The 11,669-nt window shown below is 49.9% G+C and overlaps 6 protein-coding genes across 6 annotated transcripts; all 6 read right to left on the bottom strand.

Annotated features, from left to right (window-relative positions):
• Positions 1 to 347: 347 nt before the first annotated feature.
• B0H65DRAFT_564713 (uncharacterized protein) lies at positions 348 to 1,121 on the bottom strand (the record flags this gene model as incomplete). Its single annotated transcript, XM_062830262.1, has 2 exons — positions 348 to 506; positions 570 to 1,121. 2 exons carry the CDS (start codon positions 1,119 to 1,121, stop codon positions 348 to 350), a joined length of 711 nt encoding a protein of 236 aa, XP_062687158.1.
• A 1,165-nt stretch (positions 1,122 to 2,286) lies between these two features.
• Positions 2,287 to 4,093, bottom strand: B0H65DRAFT_564716 (uncharacterized protein; the record flags this gene model as incomplete). Its single annotated transcript, XM_062830263.1, has 3 exons — positions 3,736 to 4,093; positions 3,489 to 3,647; positions 2,287 to 2,502 (listed from the first exon to the last, which is right to left on the bottom strand). Exons 1-3 carry the CDS (start codon positions 3,799 to 3,801, stop codon positions 2,287 to 2,289), a joined length of 441 nt encoding a protein of 146 aa, XP_062687159.1. The 5' UTR covers positions 3,802 to 4,093.
• A 576-nt stretch (positions 4,094 to 4,669) lies between these two features.
• On the bottom strand, positions 4,670 to 5,871 carry B0H65DRAFT_585401 (uncharacterized protein). The gene is made up of 3 exons (XM_062830926.1): positions 5,158 to 5,871; positions 4,911 to 5,077; positions 4,670 to 4,848 (listed from the first exon to the last, which is right to left on the bottom strand). The coding sequence occupies exons 1-2, from the start codon at positions 5,812 to 5,814 to the stop codon at positions 4,913 to 4,915; spliced, it is 822 nt and encodes a 273-aa protein (XP_062687160.1). The 5' UTR covers positions 5,815 to 5,871; the 3' UTR covers positions 4,670 to 4,848; positions 4,911 to 4,912.
• Positions 5,872 to 6,694: 823 nt separating this feature from the next.
• B0H65DRAFT_545024 (uncharacterized protein) lies at positions 6,695 to 7,437 on the bottom strand (the record flags this gene model as incomplete). Its single annotated transcript, XM_062829344.1, has 2 exons — positions 6,695 to 6,844; positions 6,949 to 7,437. The coding sequence occupies 2 exons, from the start codon at positions 7,435 to 7,437 to the stop codon at positions 6,695 to 6,697; spliced, it is 639 nt and encodes a 212-aa protein (XP_062687161.1).
• A 915-nt stretch (positions 7,438 to 8,352) lies between these two features.
• On the bottom strand, positions 8,353 to 9,233 carry B0H65DRAFT_536383 (uncharacterized protein; the record flags this gene model as incomplete). Its single annotated transcript, XM_062829043.1, has 2 exons — positions 8,353 to 8,514; positions 8,592 to 9,233. 2 exons carry the CDS (start codon positions 9,231 to 9,233, stop codon positions 8,353 to 8,355), a joined length of 804 nt encoding a protein of 267 aa, XP_062687162.1.
• Positions 9,234 to 11,282: 2,049 nt separating this feature from the next.
• On the bottom strand, positions 11,283 to 11,619 carry B0H65DRAFT_545027 (uncharacterized protein; the record flags this gene model as incomplete). Its single annotated transcript, XM_062829345.1, has 2 exons — positions 11,283 to 11,411; positions 11,476 to 11,619. 2 exons carry the CDS (start codon positions 11,617 to 11,619, stop codon positions 11,283 to 11,285), a joined length of 273 nt encoding a protein of 90 aa, XP_062687163.1.
• Between the last annotated feature and the right edge of the window lie 50 nt (positions 11,620 to 11,669).

Genomic DNA, 11,669 nt, shown 5'->3' on the forward strand with positions numbered 1-11,669 from the left:
AAGACCGGTAGCTGGAAGTACAGCCGACTGAGTCAAATAGGGTTTTCTTTGCAAAGGGTCGCGAGCCCACTAGCTCCCAAACATTCCTATTAATCATCGACTCCGTATATGACAGTTCTTGTCCCTCGGGCGTGATGTCTTCCTTTGTGAAACGCCGCCCTGTCTTACTACTCCCTGAGTTTCCATGTCACCCCTTGAACAGCTTATTCATCCTTGGCCACACATGTCGACACGCCGACACAGGATGAAATATTGGCGGAAGTGATCGTTTGGACATTGTCGGGACATCTTTACTCTCAGTCAGTTTCCATATCCTACATTGCTTGGACCGGGGGAATCTCTTACCATCACTTCTTCTCGGGTTCCTCATCCTCGGGTGCCTTCCGGGCATGCCTGGAATTGGCAAGACCCTTGGCAGGCTTTCCGTTGGCATCGAATTGTTGTCTGAACTTGCTGAAGTCAGGAGCACGGCCTGCCGCGGGCACGTAGTTGTCGAATTCTCCCCTCTATGAAGAAGCATGTTGAATTAGCAAGTGAATGCGTTAGCTGACCTAGATGGAGTTCCATACCTTCTTCGCCGCCTCGTAGTCGGCCTCAGCTTCAGCAAACCATTGCTTTACCTCGGCGTCCGTCATGACGTGGAGATCGTCGCTCGGGTTTTGCTCCTTTGAGGTGGTGGTTCTCTTCGCGGCAGGGTGATATTGCTGCGAGGTAGTGGTCTTCGAGGCGACACTGGGCTGCTGCAACTTAGCCGACTCGGAGTGCTTCTTGTTCGGACGTCCGCGGGAGGCATTGTAGGCAGCTTGGCTGCGGTATGCCATCCGGTTGAACGACTTCTTGGGCTCGGAGTGCTGCGCCTTAGATTCTCCGTGCGAGGCATCGTAGGCGGCCTGGCTGCGGTATACATTCTTGTTGAATGGCTTGGTGGGCTCGGAGGACTTTTCGTTAGATTGACTGCGCGCGGAATCGTACGCGGCCTGGCTACGGTACGTCATCGTGTTGAACGACTTCGCGGGCTCGGAGTGCTTGTCGTTAGATTGTCGGCGCGAGGCATTGTACGCAGCCTGGCTGCGGTACGCCATCGAGTCGAATGATTTGTTGCGCTGGGGAAAGTCCGCCATTTTGCAAGTGCGATTGTGTTTCGGTGGGTTTTGGTGGATGTAGGAGGATGGTGTATAGAAGAGGAAGGAGCGAAACAGAGAAATGAGGAAGGACCGGTTTTATATCGAGGCGACTGGAAGTGAACAGCCAGTGTGATCGGGAAACCTTCCAGGTTGGTACGTGAGGCTTGTGCTTTGATTCCCTTCACTCGCAACTCGTATCCCTTCAATCGTTTCTGTCTCAACCAGGTCAGTGACTTGAATTTTCGAAAGGTCAACAGTCGCCATGCCAAGGGCACTCTCCTCATCTCAACCTGGGTTCGTCAAAACCCAGTCTCAGTAAACCTCCCCAAAAGGATGAACCTGGACCCATTCACTCCGGCATATCCAGAGATTCTGTCCCTGCCGAAAATGCTGATGTAGCCTAGGGAATACTCCATGTCAGTAACGTGAAGTTATTCGTCATACAGAAATCCATACGACCCAATGTCTTGTATCCTCTGGGTTTTCGACGCCGGATTCTCGACAGATGAACAACGAGAGCAGACACTTGGTGAGAAAATACGAGGAATACGACCTGAACACACAAAAGATTTCGAGAACGAGTTTCACGGAGAACATTGGACGCAAGTGCTAAAATTGTCACAAGAGAACCATGTAAGATATCGAGAATTTTCCAGCTTGTATTAGGTTGATAACGGGGGAACAAAGGTAAAGCTTGTTAGTGATTCCCCTAATTTCTCCCAGTGTCCATCATCTACTCCAGGTTGAGGACAAATCGGCGTCTCCATCTTTCATATCCTTGAACCTAAACTCCTCTATTATTGAAGATATCACGACGAATTCCGGAAAGAGAAGAGGAGCAAAATGGGCACCAAAAAAGGTGACCCAAGCCTTCGGTCACTGAAGATAGGCTACAGACAGTGATTACTTAGCGGAGATATAGTAATTATTCCCTGCTTCGCCTGTCGTGCTCGTTTTCCTTTCTTGATCCCAGAACAAGTCCACATCCCTCAACTTCATTGTCCTCAGATTGCCTCCAGCGAATTCCCCCGTGACCTCCTAGATTTTTACTTGGTGGTTCTCATCATGGATGACTTGTCAATGTGGTTCTGTTGCGGGAACTGGATTAGTATTCCTGAATAGTTCTTGCCTCTTGTAAACTGAGGGAAACACTCACCTCTCCCTACCAGGCGCAAGGGCACGACCGCTCCTTCTTGGTCTTCAGCATCGCGTTGTACGAATCCATGCTCCGGTAAGCATTGCAGTTGAATGGCTCGAGAGTCGGAAAGTTGGACTCCTTTAGGGTGTGGGGCTGCAGAGGAACCTCCGGCTGTTCCTTCTTGGTCTTTAGCATCGCGTTGTACGCAGCCATACTCCGGTAAATATCGCGGTGGAACGGCTCGAGAGTGGGGAAGTTTGAAGATCTCGGTGTACGAACCTCGTAAGGAACACGCGACTATTTGTTCTTGCTCTGAAAGTTGGACATGTTGAGAATTTCTGGGTGGCTGCAGTGGTGGGTTGCTTGGTAGAAGCAGGCTTGGGTAGAGGTGGGTAGTGTGTGCGAATGAGGAGGAAGAAAAACGGAGGAGGTGGGAGAGTTATATAGAAGCCTTGAAATTATAAAAGACCGTTCCTGTGAAGAGAATCAGATACGTAAATATGTACTCGATTCCCTTCACTCTCGTCTCGAGTAGGTTCAAGGACAAATCTCCAAGGTCTAGCAGTTGTCACAGCAACCCTTTTCATCTCAACCTGGGTTGGTGAAGTACCAGTCCCCCCCGAATTTACCTGATATGAGCCTTGCCCCATTCACTCCGGCATCCCCAAGCGTTCTGTCTGCCGAAAATCATGATGTATGCTGGCCAGTTCTCCATATGTATGATATGAAAATTTTTGTAATGACACAAATGCATATGGTCAAGTATCGTGTATACATTGGGCTTACGACCTCGGACACTCGACAGATGAGTAGGGGCTGTGGCAGATACAGCGGACAAAATTGGTAAAAACAACAGTGTGAACACTTCATGGAATCTGATCAAGAAGTTTCATGGAAAGCATTGGACACAAGTGAAAGAATAAGGACAAGAGAAGCATGCAAGATTTCAAGATCTCCTAAGCTCGGATTGGTGACGGGAAACAAAAGATAGTGCTAATTTGCCTTCGAAAATCCCATATGTCCTTCCAGTTTCCTTCATCTAGAAAAAGAGCAAATCCACCTCTCCAGTCATGATATCCTCAAATGTGAACTTCTCGGTGGCATCCTAATGAGTCGACGGGGCGGCGCCGTTGAAAGGCGGAACATTGCCGGAGTTCTTCTTGCCAAATCAGTTTCTGCTTCTAGAGTATAATACGCCTCAACTTTGGTTTGACAGGGAAACTTACCGCGACCTCCTTGGAGGATTGACCAGGCTTTGGCGGCTTGGGAGCATACATAGAGTTCTCCATACCAGTGGTACGCTGGGGACGACTATGGGCGCGAATAAAGGAGCTAAAGTCGGGAGTATGGCCTCCTGCCGGGACATAGTTCTTGTGGTAGCCAGCCTGTGCAAAGTATCGAGTTAGTCTTCATTGCCTCAGTTGTCATTAAAGCCAGATGCATGTAGCCGAGTCATAATTCCGATACCCGTACCTTCTTCTTTTCCTCGTACTCACGATCGGCGTCGAGGAACCACTGTTTGACCTCTTCATCGGTCATGTAGTGCGGGGCATCAGTATCGTCGCCCTGCTTCTTCGAGGTCGAGGTACGATGCTGCTTGGACTGAGATTGCTGAGACTTCGGGCGATAATGCTGCTTCGGACGGGAATGCTGCGACTTCGACGGCTGCTGCTTCTTGGACTCGCCGCGTCAGGCATTGTATGCAGCCTGGCTGCGATACGCATTTGGGTTGAATGCCTCGTTAGGCTTGGGGAAGTCTGCCATTTTTGCAAGTGCGACGGATGGTGTTGATGTATGGTTCTGTTGGGTGCAGAAGGATGGTGTGTTGAGGAAGCAGAATCGCAGCAGAGGAATGAGGAGGGACCAATTTTATATAGAGGTGACTGGAAGTGAACGACTGGCGTGGTCTGGGAACCTCGGTACGTAGGGCTTGTGTTTAATCCCCTTCACTCGCAACTGATGACTGGAAGTTTCGAAAGTCTGACAGTTGCCGTCCCAACCATTTCACCCTAACCTGGATTCGTCAAATAGTAGTCCTCCAGACCGGGCTCCCAAAGTATACATAAACCTTGACCCATTCACTCCGGCATTCCCAAGCATTGTATCTCCTCCGCAAATGCTGACGTAGGCTAACCCATCTTATGAGTCAATAACAGAATGCCATTCCCTTGTGACCAAACGCGTCCTGACAAATGTCAGTCATTATGTTTGCCCCATCAAATGCTCGACAGCCAAGCAAGACTGTGGCGGCTAGATCATCAGAAAGACAGAACGAAGATCCAATTCATGCACACATGAAGAATCAAAAGGGTTTTCATAGGGACAAAAAGTGCAAGGGCCAAAATATTCGAGAAGAGAGCATGATATTCCATGAGTAGGGTGATGGGGTGTATTCTGGAAGGGTTGGGTCGCTCTAAAAGCTAAAACCGCTGTGTGATAACTTGATTCCCAGCTTTGTCTTGGGTGGAAATGATGGCTGTCATAACTATATACCCTTCCAACCCCAGCCCTGGCCATTATCCATGTGTTTCCCCCATACCTCCAGAGCCGATGATGACGATTGTCAGTCTGATAGAGCGTGGTGGTCTAACGAACTACCATGTTAGCGTTTGGTGACAAGTGTATCAGCTCGAGGTTGTTGCACGTACGATCACTTGCCGCCCTGGGGCTTAGCATGCTCGGAGGCCTTGAGCGGCGCATGCATGGAGTTCTTTAAGCCAGGAACATCGGCCTTGGATGCGGAGAACTTCGCGCGAAAAGCGCTGAAGTCGGGAGTATGACCTCCCGCGGGCACATAGTTATCGTAGTGTCCGGCCTGTATCGATTGCATTAAGTCGTTAGTGAAGCTGTCCTGGTCGGTATTGTGTACATGTATTATTGGGCAAAGCTACGCACCGCTTTCTTCCTCTCGTAGTCGAGTTCCGCCTGGCGGAACCACTCCTTGACTTCAGCGTCGGACATAAAATGAGGTTCATCGGCACTGGTCTGGGTGCTCGAGCCCTCGGCCGGCTTGCTGGAACGCTTCGTCTGAGCCTTGTGAAACTGAGGCTTCTGGTACTGCTTCTTCGAGGATTGCTGCTTCGAGGATTGCTGCTTGGGGGGATGAGTGCTGCCACGTGCAATGTTCTTGTTTGAGTTGTGCGCAGCCTGGCTGCGGTAGGCCTGACGATTGAAGGTAGTGTTGGCCTTCGGCATGTTTGACGGTTGCTTCATGGGAAGGCCGGCGTCGCTGAGTAGAGTGTTCTTGTGTGCGTCAAACGCAGCCTGGCTGCGATAGGCTTGAGGGTTGAAGGCATCGGGCTTCGGGATGTCGGGCGACCGCTTCTCGGGATGATCGACGTCGCTACGCAAAGTGCTCTTCTGCGCGGCAAAAGAAGACTGGTTGCGGTAGCCGTTGGGGTTAGAGGGACCGGTCGGCTTCGGAAAGTCGGCCGGTTGCTTCTTCGGAAGATCGGTGTCGTTGCGCAAAGAGGCTTTGTGTGCGTTATACGCAGCCTGGCTGCGATAAGCGTTGGGGTTGAAAGCGGCGCTGCGCTTCGGGAAGTCAGACATTTTGGATGTGGTTGTTGTGATTGCGTGTTGTGGTTGTTGTGGTGTTGGATGTGATGGAAATTGTGTGAGGAGAAAATTTGAAGGGGAAGGAATGGAGGGGGGAACCGATCTTAAATAGGGCGACCGGAAGAGACGAACAGGACCAGTGTTCGTTGGAAACCTTGGTGCACAGGACACTTGAGACCCTTCACTCGACCAAAGCCCCTTCACTTTCGGTCAGGTTCAAAAACTTTGAGAAGCTTGGCAATGTTGTCCTGACTCTTCCATCTTGACTCTTGAGGATTCCATCCGGTCAGGTGATGAGGCGCGGCAGCTATGGCGCTGAAGTGATCACGGGGACAGAAGCCATGAAAGATATATAGATACACATGAGGACCGATAGGAAGACATTGTTGTGTTAAAAAGGATGTATCTGGATAATTGCAGACCAAAATGTCGGTGCCTGAGATTCCAACCAAATGTTCTCGAGCTTGACAAAGAAGGCAAGAACGCCCGACTTGAAACTTCCCGCAAAAACAGGCCAAAACTCATCCTCGACACTCTTCGATTTGAACACATGTTTGAAACCCAAATGCCAATCAAAATTTTCTCATGGCTAAGACTGATCTCTTCCAACACCTAATTACAATTGGATTGCCATTTCTAGCTCATGCCTTTCCATGTAAAAGCCAAGTTGAATCCTGTTTCGATAGAAAATGACCGCAATCCCAGTCCTTCCCTGTGGCTGCTACTGCGGAAACAAAAAGCCGGTGACGATGCTGAATCTCGATTGGCTCCATCAAAGTCTTCAAGATCCCTATGCTGAATTTTCCTAGACAAAAAGAGTTAACGCAAGTCCTAGTTATCTTTCTTGTGACAGTCAATATATTTACCTTTTCCATCAGTTGCCACCCTTGGGCGTAGCAGGTTCCGAGCCCGAGACTTTCTTCGGCGCGTGCATCGAATCCTTCAGACCACCAACCTTGGTCTTTGAGGTATCAAACGTCCTGCGGAACGCGCTGAAGTCGGGGGTATGACCCCCGGCTGGGACCTAATTGTCGTACTTGCCGGCCTGTAGAAATTTGCATCGAGTTAGTGAAGCTGTCCCTATTGACGTATGTATGCGCTCCTGGATAATAGCATAAAGTTACGCACCTTCTTGTCCCTCTCATAGTCCGCTTCCGCTTCGGCGAACCACTGTCTAACTTCTGCGTCTGACATAAAGTGGGGCTCATGAGTGTTGTCGGTCTCGTTGCTGCTGGGAGTTCCCGCCTTCTGGGTGGCCTGTCCGTTGTAGCGCTTTTGGAATTGCTTCTTGCCACGGAAAGTGTTGTTGGAGGCGCCATTCGCAGCCTGGCTGCGATAGCCGTTCGGGTTGAAGGCGTTGCGGGGCTTGGGAAAGTCGTTGTTGACGACACGAGTGTCGGCGCGATAACCGTTTCGGTTGAAGGCCGGAGCGTTGCCGGCCTTGTGAGATTCGGTGTTGACGCGGACTTGGTGGTGATCATTGTTCGGTTTGAAGGCGATGCTGGATTTGTGAGCGGCATTGGCGACACGGGAAGCCTTCAGGTGGGCGTCATACGCAGCCTGGCTGCGATATGCGTTTGGGTTGAAGGACCCGTTGTGCTTTGGAAAGTCCGACATTTTGAAAGTGTTGTTGTGTGCGAGTGTTGTGCGAAGGTGTGGTGTGTGGATGTTCTGATATTCGATGTATCGAAAGTTGTGTAAAGGAAAGAATTGGAGGAGGGAAGGATGGAGGGGGAGAAGAATCTTATACCAGAAATTAAATTCCAGAACCTGTGGTGATCAGGAAGCCCTTCACTGCCAGTCCTGAACATAACGGCTATTCACCTTGACATGCCTTGTATTGTGAACCTTGGGAGACTTGGCGAATTCGTCCCATCGTTGGGGATTGAACATGGATATGTTCAAGGACCAGTCTTAGTGTTCAATATACAGGACTGAACAATAACCTCGGGGTATACTTTTGTCGTTAGGGACCCTGAAATTGTTGAAATCAGGAGGCATGCTTCCTGCCGAGACATAGTCGTCGAAGGTTCCGGCCTGTGGCAAACCTGAAGTTAGCGATTACCGTCCCCGTTGTTTTGTGTATGTCTTTGAACGAAAGAAACGTGTACGATGTCAACAGAAAGATGGGCAAGTTGGTGCAGGAAAACAGTAAGCCGGAAGAGCCGTAATAGACCTTGTAGTACCAGTGTATAAACAGATTAATCGGAAAAAGCCAGAAAATGAATGATTAACTAAACATTGTCACCATGTGTAGTAGCAAAAGAACACTATGCAGACAAGTTTGTAATTTGATAACATTATGCCATATGAACTCTCAAGTCACTGCGTGGTTGATGCATTTAACGATAAAACATTGGCCCCCATTTTAATTCTTCCCTGCTATCTGTTGTTCATTCTCAATCGGCAGTCTCAAACGGCGTCTTCGGGGTCTAGGGGATCGTAACATCGAATTCTGCCTAGGTAGAAAAACGTTAGTACAAGACATAATTATGGGGCGTCCTGCGGGAACTTGATATATCTACCTCTCCGTCACTTGCGATGCTCGGGCTGGGCAGGCTCAGCAGCCTTCGGCGCGTGCATCGAGTTTTTCATTCCAGGGCACTTAGTCTCCGAGGCAGCGAACTTGCGGTGGAAATCGCTGAAGTCCGGGGTGTGGCCCCCGGCTGGGACGTAGTTGTCATAGTGACCAGCCTGCATCAAGGCAATGAGTTAGTGAAGCTGTCCTGATTTGCATGTGTGTTCATAGACCATAATGTTGAGTTACTAACCTTCTTCTTTCGCTCGTAGTCGACCTCTGCTTGACGGAACCACTCCTTGACCTCGGCATCCGACATATAGTGAGGCTCGTCGGTGTTCTTGGCCTTGCTGTGGGTAGTCTGTGTCTGCTTGGTGGCCCATTTATTCTCGGGCTTGCGGAACTGCTGCATCCTGGGAGTATGGACGCCGCCATGTGAGACGTTCTTGTGGGAGGTATGAACAGCCTGACCACGATAGGCATTGGGGTTGGATGAGCTGCTAGGCTTGGGAGCATCCATGCTGCCAGTCGCAGCGTTCTTGTGGGTGTTGTAGGAAGCCTGGCTGCGGTAGGCAAGGGGGTTGAAAGAGCTGGTCGGCTTGGGAACATCGACGTTGCCAGCTGCAGTGTTCTTCTCGCCGGTATGAGCAGCCTTGTTGCGATAGGCAGTATGGTTGGAAAAGCAGGTGGGCTTGGGGGCGTTGACGCGAATCGTTGAGGTGTTTTTGTGGGCGTTGTAGGAAGCCTGGCTGCGATAGGCACTAGGGTTGACCGAGCTGCTGGACTTGGGGGCATTCATGTTGCCAGCCAAGGCGTTCTTGTGGGCGTTGTATGCAGCCTGGCTGCGATACGCATTGGGGTTGAACGAATCGTTGCGCTTGGGAAAGTCGGACATTTTGAAAGTGTCGATGTCGGGTGTTTGGGTTGTTGTGTTTTGGTGGTATGTTTGAATGTTTTGTTTGGATGTCGTGATATTCGATATGTCATCGAATGTTGTGTAAGGAAAACAATTGAGGAGGAGGAATTTCGAAGGGAGGGGAATTTTATATGGCAACTGATTTCCAGAACCTGTGATGTTCAGGCAGCCTATTCACCGACAGCTGAATTCGAGAACCTGTGGTGATTAGGAAGCGTGTTCACCAGCCCTTGAGCCCGAGGACCTGTGGTGATGAGCAACACCCCTGTTCACTGCCAGTCCTGAAGTTCATTCACCTTCACATAGCATTGTGAACCTTTGAAGGCTCGGCACTCTTGTACCATCCTTTGGAGATTAAACATGGATCTGTCAGGACCAGCCTCAGTACCGCAAGGACCTGGGATGTTGAGAACGGAAGGGGGGATGGAGAGTGCTGTTTTGACAACACGCTTGTAGAAAGAAGAACGCAGAGGAAGAACAGGCCCCTACAGCAAGCAAATGAAGACAGTACTGTGAACCAAGGCGTCTATAACCATGCGCGCTCGTTGCGAGAGAGTGTAGAGACACCAAACGCGTCAATTCCGGAGACACTTGAGAAGAGAAAGACAAAACAAGCATTGAAACAACTCGAAATAAACAGAAGCGAACATTAATGGGAAATGTAAGAATCAAGAGAAGATCTGACATGATTTGACCTCAACGAGTATGATGTATGAGGTATTTCGGGAACTTATCTGATAGGTAACTGCTATACACCGACGTATCTACCAGATGTCCTAACTTTTGCACCGAATGCCTTCTTTTCTGCTCACCCCAGCTAAGAAGACTTCTTCGAACGTCTAAACGCAGTATTGCCAAATTGTCTTCTTAGCTACGTGTAGATTGGTGTCGCTCAACTTTGTCTTCCTCAGTAGGTGTTGCTTCGCGGGTCGGTATGACGGTAGTGACAGCCTGGGCGTTACCGACTTTTCTTTGGACACTAGAAGTTAGTTTTCGAAACAGAAAAATAGTAGGCCTAGCTGGGTGTAATTCTTACCTACCTACCACTACTGCTTGCTGGACTCGGCAGCCTCATCTGCCTTGCCCGACTTGTTGGCATGCATCGAGTTAGCCAAGCCCTTGGGCTTCGGATCGTTGTTGGAAGCCATGGAGTTGCTAAAATTGGGAGGCACGCCTCCCGCCGGCGCGCTTGCCCTTGCCGTGGTTTCCACGGTAAGTGTTTACGGCCGAAAGGCTTCGGGGTGTTGTTGCGGCCCGCCATTTTTTCGGGTGTCGAAAGGATATCGTTGAGCGTCGAGCGATGCGCCGACGGCAGAGAAGGAAGAATGGGAAGGATTTGGAAGAAGAGGAGGTTCTTTATAGGAAGCAGCGACAGGCAGACAAAACCCACCGCGACGATAAGCCTTGAGCTGGTGAAGGGTAGGTATTATCCCCTTCATTTGGGCCACGCCGGAAGTTCCATTTCAAACATGCATCCAAAGTGCAGGTGAAGGTGAAAAGAGGGGTGGAGGGGCACTTGGGCCAGAGCGTGGGAAGGACGTCTGTCGACGTGCCAAGAACATCAACACCTGTTAATGCACTATCAGTTTCTTGCTTAACAGTGGCGGCAATCCCGATAGCGCCGCATCTCATTGAGCAGCGACCCACTTTCCAAGTTCGACATGCAGGGCAATGCCGTGAGTGCAGGCAACAATCTCGCACCGACAACTTCAAGGAAACCAAATTTAGAAGGAGCGAACAATCGACTTGTGTTTCAAATTTCAAGTATCTACGTATTTTTGATGTACCATATCATCGATATAATGGAAAGAGAGAAGCATCGATTTCGTAACTACTGCTACCCTTGAGATACCAGATCTCACTTCCTTAACACCGAGGGCATGTTCCCCGTGCCACAGTAGGCGCATTGTATGTTACCAGTATTGCGTTCTCATTTTCTACTCCACCTTCTTCAAAATGTTGGCCCTTTTGACTTCTTCCTGACTTCCAGGGATCAAGAATAAGGTAGATGAGCCGGAGGGAAGATGCTCAGTCCTTCGGGTCCTCCTTCTTTGCAAAGCAGGAGCCCGCTAGGCCCTTGTTGCCCAAAGGAAGCGGATTCTCCATTTTGGCCTTGGAGGTTTCGTGGTCTGCAGCCTGGTATGACTGCTCGCCGGCCTAATATCCGAGTAAGCAACAATCTCAAATGTCGTAGACACTGGGTGTTTTCTGGTGACTGTACCTTCTGCGTCTCTCTTTTCGGAGACTTAGCAAAGAATGCCTTCACTGCCGCATCCTCCTCCGGGGTAGGGCCGTATTTTTTGCGGTAGGTGGCCTTGCCTTTTCCTTTGTTGGAATGAGCCTTGCGGTTGTTGTTTGGAACCATTTTGAGATGTTGTAAGTGTCCGTGTAAGGTAGCTTTACTAGGTTTGGCTG

Source organism: Neurospora tetraspora (assembly GCF_033439725.1).
Source record: "Neurospora tetraspora strain CBS 560.94 chromosome Unknown B0H65scaffold_1, whole genome shotgun sequence".
NCBI lineage: Eukaryota > Fungi > Ascomycota > Sordariomycetes > Sordariales > Sordariaceae > Neurospora > Neurospora tetraspora.

Bases quoted from the DNA above. Each gene is read 5' to 3' on its own strand.
- B0H65DRAFT_585401 (XM_062830926.1), bottom strand. From the start codon at position 5,814: ATGTCTGACTTCCCGAAGCGCAGCGCCGCTTTCAACCCCAACGCTTAT. The intron at 5,078-5,157 runs GTGCGTAGCTTT...CAATCGATACAG, and splicing joins ACTACGAGAGGAAGAAAGCG to GCCGGACACTACGATAACTA.